The sequence below is a fragment of the Chenopodium quinoa genome, unplaced genomic scaffold (genome assembly GCF_001683475.1).
Source record: "Chenopodium quinoa cultivar QQ74 unplaced genomic scaffold, ASM168347v1, whole genome shotgun sequence".
NCBI classification, from domain to species: Eukaryota; Viridiplantae; Streptophyta; class Magnoliopsida; order Caryophyllales; family Amaranthaceae; genus Chenopodium; species Chenopodium quinoa.
This window is the reverse complement of record NW_018745286.1, coordinates 3,405,647-3,424,406: the sequence shown is the minus strand read 5'-3', so window position 1 is coordinate 3,424,406 and position 18,760 is coordinate 3,405,647. Positions and strand designations below refer to the sequence as shown.

The following is an 18,760-nucleotide window of genomic DNA, read 5'->3' as shown; positions in this document are numbered from 1 at the left end:
ATTAAATGAAATGTAGGAGAATTACTGAAGTGTTACCGCCACGTGTAAAAACGTTAAGGCTAAATCAAAGTATTGCAACAGAAATCTAAAAATCTTTCGTATTGAAACATCCAAACAACTTCATTAATTCGTACAAATTGGAACCGTTAAGGCCCACAAAACAGAACTTTAAAACTCATAACATAAATGTTCAAATCCCAAACCAAATTGTTATGAAAGAAGTAATTGTTTAATTTAGAACACGAAAATAACCACTCTCCACACATCCCACCAACCATCATGTAGGTCCATATGATTACCTGTTCAAATCTGCTCCCCAAATTTCACAAGTGTAAAAACACTAGGCGAAAAACCCCAATCCCCACTGGTTCAAACCATACATTCCCCACCGGTTTTGAACCGGTTTTGATTTGGGGGGTGCGAAATCCCAAAAGATTTCCCACCGGTTCAAAACCGGTGGCAAAAACCATTTTTCCCACCGGTTTTGGAGTGAACCGGTGGCAAAAGCTTTTGATTTGTGTTATAGTTGAGCACTTTTCCCACCGGTTTTGGGGTGAACCGGTGGCAAAACTATAACATTTCCCACCGGTTTTCACACTGACCCGGTGGCAAAAGTGCCCCAAAAAATTAAATTTTTTTTTTTTTTTTTTGCATTTTTTTCACTTAAATTGTACCAAATACTTATATATAATCATAGTATACATAAAACACACATATTTGCCTCAATAACTTGTAATATTACACTTTAAAAACTGAAAAAAAAAAATATAGCTGTTTTGCTGGGCCTGGTGCTACAACGTTGTGAACGATAGTGCATGTCAACAAGATAATTATAAAAGCTGCCCAGAACACCTCCAATAACTCCAAGAACTATCACAGCCAGGATATCATAACTACTGCTGTTCTGCTTCTGCTACTGCTACTGCTTCTGCTACTATTGTTCTGCTTCTGCTACTTTGTGTTCTGCTTGCTGTTCTGCTATTGCTATTCTGCTACTGCTTGCATTGCTTTGCTATTCTGCTATTGCTATTCTGCTACTGCTTAAAAAAATGTATTTGTTGGAATCTGTGTTAATAAATTAGAAGAAACAAATCCATTCAGCAAGGTGATTTTTCTAAGAGCATAGCATGGATACTGGAAACTATATGCAACAAAATAACCTAATAAGGAACCATAGAGTTGCATGATCCCTAAAGAGAAACATCAGACCCATAGTCTAAACTAGATGCAACATTCTTTTCTGAAAGAAAGTAAAAGAACTTCAATCACTTGGACCACATGGCCAACAGCCCGTACTATTCAGATACCTCATTTTATATCGTGTTGACTGCTAGGTACTTGACACTAAAATAAGTGTGTAGACAATTTATTATCACATTTCGGACCAAAATCATCCAAAATCTTTCATAAAGCAGCTAAGTCTGACACTTAGACAAGATCTCCTATCCAATACAAATAGCCAATTCTGAGTAACATAGCTTCTTATCATCCATCTGTTTTCCCTCTCTCCTTCTTAGAGACAGTGTATTAGGACTGCCAGTTCATAAATCTAAAGGTGTGGACAAAGCTAAATAAGGTCAGAGCCCATACGCTACAAGTAACAACTAACAGCGGTACGAAAATCCAAGATAGAAACAGATAAGGTCAAAGTGAGGGTTAAATAAATTTCAAAGGAAAAGAAATACTTGGATAAGAGAGAATGTGTGGTCCAAAAAATCTAAATTATATAAGATTTACCGAGAAAGGAAAGATGCCAAGTGAGTACGAAATTCATGAAATGGACCAAAACAGAAAGTAGATAGCAATTCATGGAACGAAGGTAGTAGTTAATAATAAAATGGCACTTTGTATCATGATAGCAATAGAAAATTAAATGTTTGTAAAATAAGACAAAAGAAAACATCCATATAATAAAAGAAAAGACTGGCTTCATCATCAAAAACACCACATGCAATCCTAATAAGACAAAGGAAGATATCCATATACGAGTAATAGAAGAAAAAACTGCTTCATCATCAAAAACACCAAATACAATCCCTCCTAAAATAAAAATGCTAATATGATATTTTATGAGTCGGCAAGGAATTCGTTTGACAAAATTTGTTGGCTAGTTAGTAAGGCATACACTGAATCAACTTATTGCATGTTTATGCTTAGAAGCCTTAGACCTCAACTCGTTTGAATAAGTCGTCTCAAGACCAGCTGATTGCAGCAAAAATAAGTTGTGAGACCGATCTCATCATACAACTATAATTCTAGCGGCGAAATGCCTCTGCCTATTGCTAGAAATTTGTTTGATCACCTCACATGAATGATGCAAACTACAATATCCCAACAGTAAAAATCAGTTTCTGCTTCATAGTTCAGAGAAATTTAAAGTTCAAATGCTTCATTATTATACATATGCAACAAGCTATGATCAATCAAATGATCCAGAATTCACAAATTAAGTTAAGAAATTCTTAATCTGATCATATATATCCCTCTTCATTTTTAAGAATCTACATTTCTGTAACAAATGAACTCTTTTAATTATTTCTTCCACAATTCAGATCAGATGAACCCGATTCGGATTTCATACACTTAACAGATTATCAAGCATATTCAAACAAATGATCCTCAGAAAATAACATATATACTGTACATAACTTTAACCGTATATGTTTACATCATCAAAATATGCATTAATAATATGAATTTTATTGTATGTCACCGACAAATCTTTTAGATCAAGCAAAGAAAAGACAGCAACAGTCCAAATATGAGCCACAAAATAATAACAGAACTGCTAAAAATCAGCTGAGTTTAATCTGATAAAATTCCATTCCAACTTCCAAAACTACTACTATAATTAAACATTTCATAGCTTAATTAAACGTGATTAGCACTAATAAGTCAAATTATGAAATATATGCAGATTCAACTATTCAAGGTATGCACATACCTTGTGGAGAAATCTTCCACCACCACCACCAAACAATCTAGTCGCCTCGTAAATGGTAACATGAAGAACACCATGTAATAGTATCTTCGCCATATTATATCAATCAACCTAAATCATAAATAATTGTATAAAATAAGAAAACATCATAATTATAAGCAATAATAACAACATTTTGTAGCAAATTTATCAAATTAATTATACACTATATCTATATAATTTTATTTTTAACTGAAACAAACCAATAGTAATCTCTGAACTTATTTATTTATTTTTTCAGAAAAAAACAGAAGAAAAACAAAACAAAATAACAAAACTGAAAGCAATAAATAAATTAAGGGAAAAACACCTGAGGTAAACAGGATTATAGCTTGCAAAATCCATGAACAAGCAAAATTCACAATAAACTCAGATCATTAACATATCATATTAATTTCCAAAAAGCTAATCTAATTTTGTCAATATACTACTGATTAGTGCATTAACACAATTATACTCTTACAATCATCAAGCAGCGTACTGAAATACAAACTTCTTGATAAGTCACTTCCTCACATATACTGGATTCAACATATACTATTTAGGACCACCAAGCTCATTACTTAAATCTTATTAGTTATAGACTACCACATGGCATAAGTGTACTGAAACGTAGTCTAAAGCATAAAAGCATCCGGTAGACATATTAAAAATACAGTAGGCTTACTCTGCATAAATACATTAATAAAAACTGAAAATTAGTTAAACCATGAATATATAAATAATCTCCCCAACCTTTAAAAAAATTGGACCAAGACAAGAACCCCCAAGACACAGCATGAAGTATATCTTGTTTGGATGCAAAGGCCAAACCAGAGAAACTCACCTCTACTGGCTCCAACTCTAGAGAAAATCTGATGCAAGTTATACAAAATGGGTGATCACATTCTGATAGCAAACCAAGCTTCCGTTCAAAGGCTGCTGTCTTAGCGAGCACACGTTCTAAGCACACACTGCACTCTATCTCTTAACTGCGTTTCAGCCCAACAACCACTCCCCAACCCAGCCACGACAGCCACCCCCTCCCCCTGCACCACCACCGAAACCACCCTCCTTCCAGAGCCACATAAGCGCAAGAGACCCCCCGCCCCAGCCCCACCAACGAAACCGCCCAAAACTTGAATTCCTTAACCCGAAACCACCCTAACTCCCATCCCTTTCCCCACCAGAAACCCCCACCCCTTTCCCTGACCCGAAACCGCCGTAGACTCGAAACTCTACCCCTGAAACCATTCCCCCACCCCCAGAATTTGTGAATTTGTGTTTTTCCTATAAAATAAAATAAATAAACTACAATTCACAAATTAGCAACCAAAATTGACTCAATTATCAAACTAGACTCCAAAAATTAAGTTAAATTCTTCGACTTTTTATAACCAATAGTTCAATTTTCCAACTTCGAATAACCCTAAATTGAGTATATACTAACAATTAAATACACGATTAACACTAGATTGTCAAAATTAATATTAGATGATTAAAGAAAAAGAAGCATCTAACCTTAGCGACTGCTTCAATGGAGGAGAGAAAGCTCAGAAGCCCCTTCAATGGAGAAATTCGAGTACGCTTAAATGGAGGAGAGAGAGAGGAAAGAGTACAGCGAGAAACGCTTAAATGGACGAGGGAGAGAGGAAGGAGTACGGCGAGAAAGATATGAAGGAGTACAGAGAGAGGAAGGAGTACAGAGAGGTTCGTTTTAATGGAGGAGAGGGAGAGGATAGAGAGGTAGCGCAGGAGAGAGGAGGAAAGATCGAGGAATTGAAGGAGAAAGAAAGAAGAATATAAGCGATTTTTTTTATTTCAACACTTTTCCCACCGGTTTTGTTAGAACCGGTGTGAAAAACATACTTTTACCACCGGTTTGGTTAGAACCGGTGGCAAATCCATTTTCCCTCTTTTTTTTTTTTTTTTATAAAACAAAACTTTTTCCACCGGTTTTCAAGAACCGGTGGCAAAAGGGGGGTGCCTTTTTCAATTTTTCTACTAGTGAAATTAGATCGTCATGGGGTCATTTAAAGGCAAAGACCATGACCAAAAGATACACAAACAATGCACGTAGTCAACGTGGGGCTGAGTACATAAAAGTCACGCAAACCAAAAGAATGCAAGTAACTAATAATTTTAAGTATGAGGCATACATTTCCTACATTCTAATTGTAATATATGACGACTCTCGTATTAACCTTTGACTCTTACTTCATTTGACAATATATTATTTATTTAATAAATTGGATTAAGCAACAGATAGGTTGTCTAACTCCTCAAGTTCCTATTAGGAATGACCTTGGTGGTGGACGGGCGCGACTCCGTCACCACGACTAGATGAGATCTCAAACTAACCTAGTGAAGTCTTAAAAAATACTAAATAATAAAAGGGGGACTCGTAGATCACACGGCCCTCGGTAAAGGTCACAGATAATATCCCGGAAACCCCCAACCTATGATTGTCAATACTCCAACGTGCACAAGCCCAGAGTTGTAACACCCCGGTAATCCTCTCCTTAAAATCTGTAAAACCTAAAGTGAAATATAGGAGGACTACCGAAGCGTTACACCACGTGTATAACGTTAAGGCTAATTCAAAGTGTTGCGGCGGAATTTAAAATCTTTCGAAATAAAAACCTTCAAACTAACTAAACTTCATTAATTCGTACAAGTTGGAACCGTTAAGGCCCATGAAAACAGAACTTCGAAATTCATAAAATAAATGTTCAAATCCAATCCAACTATTAAATCGTGTACAATTCTATGGTAAACTTAAAAGCCTGGAAACTGTTATTGGCAAAGATAAAAGACCTCGTAAACAGATATTATTCTGTAGGATTAATCATGTAAACTTAGCTTAAATAAATAAAGCACAAATGCAAAAACACTTTAATAAATACAAAGTGCAAAACACAAAGTCAACACAAATAACTATAATCGACTGTTCCCTAACCCTTCATCTGAATACCGTTTCAGAGTTTGAAATCATCAGAGGACTAAAAAGTGATCAACCAAAGTCGACAGCTGTATTCCGAACATTGTGTAGCCCTTGTCCAAAACCAATCTCCGCGATTTATTGTAATTCAAGAAGGCGACTAGAAAGAAAATAACATAATACATTAATAGAAAACATCACATTCGAAGTATCTAAAGCCTAGTTTGAATTGGCTACTTGATAAAATAGAGGAAGCTATATCTAAGGAAGTGGTTAAAGTATTGGTTTGATTAAATGAGTATACTCTTAGGGGGTATTTGGTGTGGGTTTTTGGTAAAGTTGGAAACGGAATCAATTGCCATTTCCCTTACAATGTGTTTGTTTAATGGCTAAAGAAACAAAAACCGTTTCTTGAATTTTACCGTTTTTGTTATTTTGTTTCCACCGTAAAACGAGAGGAAACAAATAACGTTTCCAGAGTAAAATAAGGAAACAATTTTTCCCTCTCCTCTCTCCTCTCTCCTTTCGTTCAACAGAATACCCGATTTCCGAAAATTTTTCTGAAAATTCTCCCAAGAATTCTCCTGATTTCCGAAAATTCTTTCTGAAAATTCTCCCAAGAAAACTGCAATTCTCCTGATTTCGCTCCAAAATTTTCAGTTTTCTACCTAAAATCTACAGAATTTTACAATCTCAAGTACGGTAAATTCTTCACTTTCGCTAGTTCAATTTCTAGGGTGTATATGATATCAATTTCGCTTTCTGATTTGAATTCTTTACTTGCTTGTTCGATTGAAGTTTTCTTTTCTCTTTTGTTGATATTCTGCTGAATTTGATGGTATGTATTGCTGCTATGTCTCGTGATTTCGCTTGTTGAATTTTTTGATTGTGAAGATGAAAGGTGGAAATCTTGCTGATATGTCTCGTTTTTTGTTGAAAATATGCAGTAGAAAAGTAGTAATAAAGCAAAAAAAAAAAAAACTTATAGCTTAAGCATAGAGCTGAATTGGTAGTAGTTGAAACTCAAATTTCATTGATCTTTACAGCTTTTTTATGTTTATGAAGTTTTGATGTATAAATTTGTTTTCCAGACTTGAGTAAAATAGGTTCTGTGTTGGGATTATTCATATAATGATGATATGATTATGAATGACATATTAGTCAATATTTACTTATTTAAATATGAGTGCCAACTTTGATGGCCTTTTATGGAAGAGAATAGGATTTCCAGACTTGAGTAATTTTTTTTTTTTTAATTACAGTTTTAGTATGGAAGAGAATAGGAGGATCATACTCCATTCCCTCCAACAATTTAACAATGTATATAGCAATCTACGAGAGTCTCAAGAACAGGTCTGCAATACTTTATTGCAAGACATTGGGTCTCTCTACAAAATTCATAGATTGCCAAATCAGCAATACAGAGTAAATAGGATTCAAGTTGAGGGGAGACAACAACGTGGTAAGAGACCGAGGAGACAACGAGGAGGTAATAGATCTTCTAGTCAAGATTGTGAGGGTGGGGAAGATCTACAACAACGACATTCTATGGCTGGAGATGATGCTTCTAGAGATCATCAAGAAGGTAATGTAATGTATAAATTAGAAAAAAGCTTTTGATGTGAATTTAATATCAACAACTAACATCTTACGTGTTTGAATGTAGATGATGATGGAGATTCCATACATTTAGAGATACCTTCTCCTCCTCGTGAGACTCTGGTTATTCAACCTGAAGAAAGACAGGTGATAGTTATAAGTGTCTAATACTACTGTACTATAACAATGAATTAAGTTTCTAATGTACTTTATGGCCAATATATGTTCTTGTCAGCGAGCTTGGGGAAGACCACAGCATTTTGGGAGGAGACAACAACATTCTGGGAGGACACAGCGTGCTGAAGCTGTGAGATTTGAAAGACAGGTAATAAGTTTAAGTGTATGTCTGTTGTACTGTATAGTAAATGTACTTGACATTCGTTTCTAAGGCCAATATACGTTCTCAGCCCGCTGGGGAAAGACAACAATGTTCAGAGACTGCTGGAACTGTACAAAGAGGAGATGATGCTTCTGGAAATCATCTAGGAGGTAATCTAATGTATAAATTAGAAAAAAGCTTTTATTGAATTCAATATCAATAACTAACAAGCTGCCTGTTTAAATGTAGAGAATATACCTCTTCCTCCTCCCATACTCTACACTTGCCCACTCGAGGGATGTGAAAGGAATATCCAGATGAAGGATATGTGGTACCACATAGAACGAGAGCATGTATTGGTAGGTTTGACATGTTCCAGTATAGACACATTAACGTGTTCTGTTGATTTGGAGACTTTAGTGGTTGTACCAGCGATTTTCGACATGATGATAGATAGTAGACAGCATCACTTCTATGCTGTCTGTCAAGCGATAAACAATGGTTATCTAGTGAGTCTGCTGTTTATTGGTGATAAAGAGGTAGCAAAAAATTATTGCTATACTTTAGAAGTGGGGAGATCTGGGCATAAGTGCAGTTTAATATGGAATGGGGCCGTAAAGTCTATCTTAGAATTGGATGATGTGACAGCTATTGGAGATGGCTTGTTTGTGTTAAAAAGTGCATTAGGGTTATTTGGTGATGGAGGTGCTGATGGTCAGGGAAAAAGCAGCATGACATTCAGATTACGCGTAAAAGAGTTGATTATATAACGGTAAGCGATCTTTTTACATTTTGTTAAAACCTTTTTTTTTTAAAGATGCATTTTATTAAAAATCGATGGTGATATATTTAGGAAGAGTAATTAACTATAGCCTTAAAGACTGTTGGTTCATTAAATTCCCTATTTTGAATTTCATTTTTTCAAGTGTTATTCTTGCATGAGAGTCCATTCTAGTCCGCCTCCAGCTTTTTCTATACATTGATAATAGAGAATAGTTTTGCATAGTTCTGAACCTTTTATACTTCTCTTTTATCCATTTTATGATCAATATTTGATTTTATTACTACAGAATACAGATCATGAGTAAGGTTGGTTTAGATCTAGTCTTCTTTTCTCTTACATGACATTACCCAAAGTCTGGCATATATCATAATGTAGCTGGAGTTAGAGAAATCTCTTTGACAGACATAATGGCTGGCTGGTTGGCATATAAATGCATGGGAAGATGAGTTTCCTCCAAAGTAAATATTTATGTAATTGTTTGGTAACCACAAAAAGGAGGAAGTCACTTACCTTCCCCCCAGGTAAGTGGAACTTCTTATGTTCAAACAAACAAATATTGGCAATTTGTCTTCTCATATCTACCATACAAGCACTTAAAACCCAAAGTACTAGATGTAAATTTTCTGCACCAATGCAAGAGATGTTCAACCCATGTGACTTCTTTTGGGTACACTATTTGAAATCTTGATGTTTTTGGGTTGTCAGATAATCTAGTGTTACTCATAGTTGAAATGGTTCTATTGATTGTGGTGAATTTAGGACACAATAATATTGCGAAGTTTGTATTGTTGATTGTCCTCTTGAACTGATAGTAAATTATTAATCATTGGCATATCCGATCGATAAACTCCTACAGTCATGGTTTGGGTTGTAATACTGATAATTTTCAACAGAGTTTTGAATTATTGAGTTTAGTCCATACAAGAAGCTACCGAATACCGTCTTGAAACGTCATATCTTGCCTTTTGTTGCCAAAATTCTTTATTAACCATCTTGCACTATATCATAGGAGTGAAATATTTTGTACTAGTATTTAAATTGATAATATTTCTGCATTGTGAATGTTTTATGTTTTGACATTTTTTCACGCTCTGGATTTGACAGTGTGGCCTTGTGGATGCTTCTGGATGCTAGAGAAGTTGGGCAAGAAAACTCCTATTGATTCAGGCAGCCACTCGTCTACCTCAATAGTTAGATGATGACTACCAATTGTAATGTGTGTACATAGGAATTTATATCATTTTGTACATCCAAGATCGTTCTCTGACTGTGGGTTGTTAAAGCTGAAGTTGCTTTTCTACCGGCCATTCTGTCCTCAATTGCCAATACTTATCTCACTTGCTATTGCATCTGTTGTCTAAGAAAGTAGGTTAGAAGTGAATTACTGAATAGGTTATACGCCTGCAAGTATCAGACAAGCTATTCTATGAGAATGCAACAGGCCATGCCGTCTTCTCTGATATCTGAATTTCGAGTGAAAGATGGATGGTGATACTTGTCTTATACTGTTAGGATTCTTAGGAGAACAAAATGCTCCCCTTTGTGTGGTAGTTTTCTTAGTATACCTTTGGTCTTACAGCCTACATTGTGAAATGAGATCCTTGTACAGTTGAGGAATGTAACTATTTCTGGTTGTGTTAGTGATGACAAATGATATCATAACTTTGCCTCTATATAATTTTTGTTTCCATTAAAAATATCCTAACCTATGTCCATCTTGAAACAGTAATCGAAAAATCATATTTGGATATTCTCGAGAAATATATTCTAATTGTCCTAATGCAATGCGTAACCCCCTCTAATACTCTATTTAATTCAACTTATTTTATTTGAATTTATATTATTCAAATTGAACTTATTTCACTGTAGTATGCCTGGAGGGATCTAGTAGCAAAGATTTAAGCTTCTTCCTTGCAAAAAACTGCTGCATCGTTATTAAGACCCATCCAATGCCCTTATTACTCTTATTCTTCCATTTTCTTTGTTTCTAAGCCCCTTCTTGAATACATACTTAACTACCCCTTTTCATGCTATTTGATAATCCCATTTTTATTCTCCATTGCTCAAGGACTCGTAGAAATTGGGCACAAGATCTTCAGGCCTTCTTGGGCCTCCTTGTTACTTTTCACCATCCCCATGGTTCCTAGTTTTTGTGTGTCCATATTGCTCATAAGGAGGCCACCACTGTGTGCATGCTATTTATTAGGCTTTTCTTCCACATGTATTTTATAATTTTTGATAAGCATGGGGATCTATGACCAAAACTCCTCCCTTCCAAATATGGGAAGCAAAGGGACGCTTTGTGCAAATGTGATTCTTATCTACGCTACCAATTCCACACAATGGACACATATTTTGCACCAGAATTTCTATTTTCCTGAGATTAATATTCAGCATCAAGGCTTTCATTGAAAGCCTCTAGATATGTAATTTTCAAGTGGGCTAGATAGGTAGTCTCCAAAGCATCTTTCAAAAGTTCCCAAATTTATCACTTCCCTTGGATTTCAATCTTTCTTTTGTAAATATGCATACTAGGAATATTTGTCCTCGTTATCCTTTTAGAGGGATGAACATTCCTTTCACTTTGTGTGGGGGCGGGGTTGGTGAAAAGGTCCTTCACCTATTGCACACTATTTGCAAGCAAGAGTGTTATTTTCTTTCTTCATCTCTTTTTCGGCTGCTGTTTATGTTTGTCCCAACCCCAAAAGACCACCTTCAAAAATCCCCCTTAGGTTAGTTTTAAAAGAGTGCATTGGGTGTGCCTAGGTGCCAAGTGCAAGCCACAATTCCCTTGCCCTTGCAAGCGCAGTGCATTATAAATGTTGCACGCATCAACCAATGTGCAATACGGGCCGCCTCATGTTCATATTTAAGAGAAACAATGAGACAAAATCATAAAAAAAAAAAGACCAATTCTTTTTTCAATTTAAACATTACTTAAGTCTCGAGGAGGATAATTTGAGCAAAAGCCCTCAATTAATTTCTTCAGTTCAATTGAACCTCCAATTTAAAAGCCCTAATCATAGATTGATAGAAAACCCTAATTTGTTAGTTGTGAAGCAATTGGGAAATTGGTGGTTTCCAGATACGACTGATATTGTTGGCAGTAGTCTTTAGTGGTTTTCTTCACCTAATGTGTTAGAGTTCATTGTCAATTAAGCTTTCGAGGTCAAATCTACTCTTTGATTTGCTCGTTTTCACTCTCTTTGCCTTTATTATCCTCTTATATCACAATTCTCACTTTTTCCTGTCGGGTTTTACGAAATTCTTTCTCCTTTGACCTTTTCTCCTCTTCCACCTATTCTCCCCCTCCTCTCTTTTCCACACCTTCCTCTTACAATCATGTGATTCCCTTATCCTTATTTGAACTTTTTAAAACTCATATCCAAGCCTTTTTTACGAATTTTTTTTCCTAAAATAGCATTATTTTTTTTTTAAAAGTTGTGCCTCATCAAACTAGCCATGTGTAGGGGTGTTAACAAGCCGAGCCAAGACTGTGCCTGGACAATCCTTTAGTTTGGTTCAGCTTGAGCTAGACACTCCTAAAGGCTCGGCTTGTCTTGAGGCTCGACCAAGGCTTGTCAAGCCCAACAAAATTTGGATAAAGTAAAATTTTAATTCTTTTATCATATAATATAGCTATACTTTAGTATTTAGTCCATTTAACCAAGGCCCAAATGGTGACTATAGTCATTGTTTCTAGGACCATCAAAGTTTGCTTTTACAACTATCATATCCTATCACTTGCTCCTATCTTTCAATGTGGGACTACTTCTGTCCTCCTCTTTTTTTTGTTGGTTCTTCTATGTAAACAAAAATTATCAAGGAAAGTTCAACACTAGAGAGTTCCTAAGATTAATTTTAGTCCCTACCCTTATATATGAAAATTTGTTTATGCTAATAATTAATTTATTACAAATATATATATATGTATAGCTTCAGCCTTCAAGCTGAGCAAAGGATAGCTCTTGGCTCATTAAGATTTTGGGCTGAGTCATAAGCTGAGCATATATCGAGCTTCGATCGAGCCAAGTTTCAGACATTCACGAGCAGGCTCGGCTCGTTAACACTCCTAACCAAGTCTCAGACATACACCCTGAACCTTGAAACCCTGAACCCTAAACCCTAAACCCTCCAAGTGGCTTCATTATAGCATTGAAAATTTCGTATCCACAATTATACACAATATTAATAATTAATAGTTCATAGTTCATAGTTAATAATTAATAGTTCATAGTTCATAGTTAATAATTAATAGTGAATAATGAATAATGAATAATTAATAGAATTTTTTTCTCTCTTCTCACTCTTCCCCCTCAAAACCTGAACAAACCCTAAATTTTTCTAGGGGCTACCACCAACCTTTTGGTTGATGGTAAGCCCCTAATCTTTTAGTTTTACTTGTTTTATTTACGCTTACAATAATTAATCTCTCTTTATTTGAGAGTTTTCTGCTCGTATATCGGGTTATATCTACCTGTATATCAAGTTAAATTCTCTCTTTATAAGAGTTTAGGAAAGTTGATTTATTGATGAAGATTTGTGTTATGTCACTATGGAGGTTAATTCTACATCTGCAATCAATTGCATCGAATGTTTTCCAATTGCGAAACTAAAATAGATCGGAAGACCCCCTCGTGAAAGGCTGTATCAAACAACGGTGTGAAAGAGGGCATTTAGAATTTTCAAATCTTATTTACGACGATAGTAGTCTTGTCCAATTAGAATATTATTTGATTCAATTTGTATCATATTTGCTAGTTTTTCTCTATATTATTGATGTAATATGTCTCTTCTATGAATGAATTATTTTTCCTTTCAAAAAAAAATGAATAATAAATAATTATTAATGAATAATGAATAACTAACAACTAACAATTAATAATGGAATCGCCTAATGATTTCTTGAAACACATTCGATCCTCCAAGACTGTATAGGGTGGCAGAAGACATATAAGAACTCATTCTAGCCAGCATCGACCAAGAAATTAAATCATATGCATACTATATATACACCAACACACCTGTGTGCAAATGTTCTATTGCTTTTTTACTAAATGCCCCCGTTTTGGTCTTCTTGAAGTGAGAAAAGGAGTAAAATAAATTAAGATATCATTCAAAAGAATCTTCATTCCACAAACATTGAATTGATAAGTACAATGTGATCAGTTACAACAAATGGGGGAAGAGAAGTACAAATAACTTATATGATGATGTCAATCAAGTCTACATCAAATTATACAACATTAGGTCCAAGTGACCTGAACAAAAAGTTGGAGGGGAGGGAACACGAATAAAATTAACATAAACGTCAATTATTGAGTCTTCAGTCCCACATGCATGTATCCATAGAACTACACAACACTTGCACTTCACACGGTGATTGCCTTTCTACAACTAGAGTTGTTCATCGGTCCAAAACCGGACTGAAGACTAGAAAATTAAATTTTAAGAACTGACGACCAAACCGATTCAAACAAGTTTTAGAATATGCTTGTAATATTTTAAATTCCTTTTAATTATACTATGAAATGCAAAAAAATAAAGGAAAATTCATTTTATTCCCTTTTTTTTGTAAATCTAATACTAAAAAACTCATAAACTTATAGTTTTCCTAACTTATTAAGAACAATATTAATTATTTTAAATATTTTATGCATAGTTTTAAGCAAAAAAAGGATCTGGTCAAAGATTGGTTTTTATAGGATTTTGGACCGAACCGGGCCGAAGACCGAAAAAATTAATTTCTCAACCCGAAGACCGGACCGGTAGGGGTCCGAGGTCAGTATGGTCCAATTTGGTCCATTTTTTCGGGTCTGGACCAGTTGTTGAACACCCCTATCCACAACTAGAGATTCTTCAGTGATAGCAAGCTGTTTACGTGGAGAAGTGGGAGGTCAAAATGTCTTTGCCATTTAATTGGAGATGACCAAATACTCCCCGTCTTCCAATTGTAACAAACCAACGCTACAGTAGTGCTAGACGTGGACCTCACGTTGCCAGATAACCAAAACTCTCCAGTTTTCAAACTAATAAAAAGAGGTATAGCGCCTCCAAACCTTAAAGGAAGGAAATGTCTATCAAGCGCCGAATACATACCAGCTGAATCGATATTTGTACATCTACCCCAAGGACCAGTTTTCGGTTCTATCATTTCCCAGACTTTCCAACACTTAGGAGGGGTTCGCATATGTATTATACCCGCACCGGTGTCCATCGGTATACAGCAAGTCCGACTGAAGTACATTGTACGATTTTTTGGCGCAAATTGATACACTGGCCCCGCAAATTGATACATGGTTTCAGCATCTATATCCAAGGCAAAACCAAGATAGTGATCTGTTTGAAACCAATAGATATACCCTCCTGCAATAGAAAACGGGTGACTCAATAGTGTCTTCTTTGCCTCATTACTCATAGTAATGCCTTGACAGTCAATGGCCCTCCAAGTTTCATCAACAGCTACTGTCCATACCATAAGTTTGAATTTCCCAGGTTCAAGATATGGTGGATGTTCATATTCGGAGACGAAACAAGCATATAAGACTTTGTATTGACCTGAAGAAGGCACAAATGCTAGAACAGCAGAAGGTTTATGATGAACCAAAGGTTTAGGATGAACAACTGCCCTTGGCACGGTGAGGGGCAGGGGAGGGAGACTGATGTGCGCTTTAGTTATGAGATTCACTACAAACAATTTTTTTGGAACGATGGCATTTTGAAGCAAGAGTAGACCGTTACAAGAACCCAAAATTGTGGCTTCAAATGGAAGCTTAAGTATACTGATAGCACGATCATATGGGTGAACGTAAAAGGCCCGCTTTAGCTTAGCATCATGCAGGTTGTTGTCTTGAATAAGGAAACCAGTAGTAGCAGGAGATGACAAGGACTGAAGCAGGTGGGCTCTAATAAAGAGCGGGTCATTGATTATAGCATTCCACTCCTTGCAAACGAACCTCACAATCTCCTGAAGAACTGAAGCAGGAAAGAGTAATAATATATGATAAATAATTTCGCTGGGAATAGGCAAATTAAATGCTGAATACTTGTCTACTGTCCTCGGCCTCTTGCTGCAAGCAGCAAGTGTTTGATTTTTTCCTGCTCCTGAAACCTGAAAATCTTGACACTATTACAATCCAACAGTGACATGATATATAATGTCACCAGTAATACTTCCTCTATTATAAAATAGAGGCAGCTGTTTAACTTATGAGCATAACAATGCACTTCTTCAATCAACAATTCTAATTATACAATTGAAATAAAAAAAATGATAATTTGAAAAAAAAACACCTACATTTTTAATATTCTAATTTCCCTTTTTAATTTGTTAGTTGTTTCACTTTGACTGGGGCACATTTATCAATGTAGAGCTTTGACTACTAATATCTTTAAATATTTTTTTAATAATTATAAAAACAATTAATGTTAGAAAATACACATTAAGACAAATTCATTGACATATTACACTATAAAAATTGTTTTATAAGTTAATAGAAAAATATGATCAAAGTACATGCAAAGTGTACAAATTCAAAGTGGTTCAACTATTAGATAATGGAGGGAGTGTATATATAAAGTAGTACAAAAAGATGGGTCATAGTATATGAATTGTGCCACCAACTTAAGCAAGACCAATTTGAAGTGAACTCACAGCATCAAACACAGTGTAGTGTGTAATAGACTAGTCTAAGTAGGGGCAATATTGGTAGCCTAGTATTGTTGTTATGTTAGGTTAATAGTACTTAGTTTTAGTATAAATAGAGAGAGGAGAGAAGAAAAAAAAAGGTTAGGCAGAAATTTAGTGAGAATCCTTGAGAGAGTTATGGCCTAAAGCCATTATTTAGAGTGTTGTGAGCTAAATTCACTATGAAGCTTGATAGGCTAAACCTATTGATTGTGTAGTTTGTGTTCTGTTTATCAAAGTCTTAGTCTTTCTTCTCTATTGTACTGTTCTGTAGTATCTCTATATTTGAGTTGTGCTTGACTAGATTAGTAATCAAAAAGCTTCCATCTTTCTCTTTATTTTGTTCTGCAAACTAGTATTATTATTCTGTTATGTGTTGTTGCTAGCAGTCCATCATACAGTGGTATGACTAACAGAATATATAAAGAAACTCGTAATCAACGTTAAGACTAGGCAATGAGTTAGTCAGTAACATGTGTTAATTAACAACTCACCTTTTTAGTACCCCTTCTACTTTTATTGTTTGAGCCTGGTTTCGCTTCCCCACATGCTCCCATCCTTCGAGAATTTATAGCAGGCAAATGAGCACGAGGAGCAGCAGCACTCTGAGATGCCACAGATGCTGCAAGATGACCAAGAGATCCCCACCTTTCTTGAACAACCTGAAAAATAGTTGACATACTTAATATCAGAGAAAATTTTGGCTAAAAATTAACATGACCCTCAAAGTTTATGGAGGTGCAAACATACCTCTTTAACATTTCGCCCTTCACGTGTTGCTTGCTCCTGCGCACGCTTCAAAGCCTTCATTCTCCAGCTTGCTCCACCATCCCCCACTACAGAAGATGACAAAAGTTGATCCTTGCTGGACTTTATTTGCTCTTCATCATCAGGATAGCCACTTCCATTGTTCCTCATGTAAGGATTCAGTTCTCTGGGATTTTGCTTTGGCATCTGATGAAAAAGCAGTAAAGTAAATTCTCCAATGATATGCTTGATTAAATGAGTTCTCCAAAAGTAAGCCCCATTAATTGTGTTCTTAAAAAACTAACTTTAATAATCAAGTTCTCTAAAATATGCATTATAAGTTTATAACACATTCAAAGGTAAAGTTAAGGTAAAGTAAACTCTAAAATTATATGCCACAGTTATGTCATATCCACTCAAACAGCTGGAACTCCCTTGCCTAAAAAAAATTGAATCTTTATAATCTTAAGCCAAAGCTGGTATGTACTATATATCCTGCTAATTTGGTAATCTACTCTGCAGCAGTTTTGGTGCTTTCAAGCAACTAATCTTGAACATTGGGTGCAATTTACAATTCAAAATACGAATTCAATAAAAAAAAAAAAAAAAAAAAAAATCCCAAACGGAATACGAATTCATGAAGTAGAAGTAGAAGAAATACGAAATCAACAAAAAAAAATCCCAAACGGAATACGAATTCAAGAATAAAAAAGAAAACACAAAGTACCGTCGCCGGTCGGACGGCAGACATACCTTATCGGCGGTCGTCGGAGGTTGCGTAGGAGTTTTTGATGGCCGGAGGATCTACGGCGGCGTCGGCTAGGTCAAAGCTTCAGGAGGGAATGACGAGGAAAAAAGGTAAGAGGGAGTTTTTTTTGTTTGATTGTTGTAGAAAGATTTAGATAGGGTACCTTTTTTTTTTGGGATCGATCTCTAAGTAAAGCTTGTGTTGGAGCTCATTTTTACAGTCAGAAGCTAAGAATGATAATAGGAGATGTCAGAGGTCTCTGTTGGAGAGTTTCCTAAAGTTATATTGTCAAGCACATCCGTAGCAAAACTAAGCAGCCTAATAATAAGTTAGTGAAAAAAAGATTCATCTTTATCAACCACAAAACAAGGGCTTTATAAGGATTATTCTGGAAAATTTGCTAAATTAAGCTTTTGTTAGAAATTATTTATTAAAGTAGACATGTGGCAAAACTATTTACCAAACTATGCTTACTGGGTAAAACGTAGAGGTGATCATTGGGCGGGCCGGGCCGAATTTTTTGTGCCCAAACCCGCCCAAAGTGGTCGGGCTGTGCGGGCTTTACGGGCCATTTTCGGGCCAGGCCTAAAAAGTCAACTAAATATGCTTAAAAACGCATTCCCAAACCCGCCCAAAAAAATAAAAATTTCGGGCCGGGCCCAACCTGATTTCGGGCCGAAAATTTATGTCCAAAGCCCGCCCAAAACCGGGTCGGGCCATACTTGATCAGGTCTAGTAAAACGCCATCCGGGGTGGCTTTTTTTGTAAAAAATTTCAGCCTAGGGTAAAACGCCAGCCTGGCTGGCGTTTTACCTTTGACTGAAATTTTCTTAAAAAATGTGGCAAAAGTAAAATGCCAACCAGGCTGGCGTTTTACAATTATACCAAAAACGCCAATCAGGTTGGCGTTTTTGTATCGGGTATATTTTCCCAGCGAGCTTCTTTTTTTTTCATTGTTCTTCAAAACTCAAAAACC

The 18,760-nt window shown here is 35.8% G+C and overlaps 1 protein-coding gene across 1 annotated transcript; it reads right to left on the bottom strand.

Annotated features, from left to right (window-relative positions):
• Nucleotides 1-13,712: 13,712 nt before the first annotated feature.
• Nucleotides 13,713-18,155, bottom strand: LOC110711878. The gene is made up of 4 exons (XM_021890322.1): nt 17,790-18,155; nt 17,040-17,243; nt 16,784-16,951; nt 13,713-15,713 (listed from the first exon to the last, which is right to left on the bottom strand). The coding sequence occupies exons 2-4, from the start codon at nt 17,241-17,243 to the stop codon at nt 14,451-14,453; spliced, it is 1,635 nt and encodes a 544-aa protein (XP_021746014.1). The 5' UTR covers nt 17,790-18,155; the 3' UTR covers nt 13,713-14,450.
• Between the last annotated feature and the right edge of the window lie 605 nt (nt 18,156-18,760).

Bases quoted from the DNA above. Each gene is read 5' to 3' on its own strand.
- LOC110711878 (XM_021890322.1), bottom strand. From the start codon at position 17,243: ATGCCAAAGCAAAATCCCAGAGAACTGAATCCTTACATGAGGAACAAT. The intron at 16,952-17,039 runs GTATGTTTGCAC...ACTATTTTTCAG, and splicing joins AAGGGCGAAATGTTAAAGAG to GTTGTTCAAGAAAGGTGGGG. The intron at 15,714-16,783 runs GTGAGTTGTTAA...CAAGATTTTCAG, and splicing joins GTAGAAGGGGTACTAAAAAG to GTTTCAGGAGCAGGAAAAAA.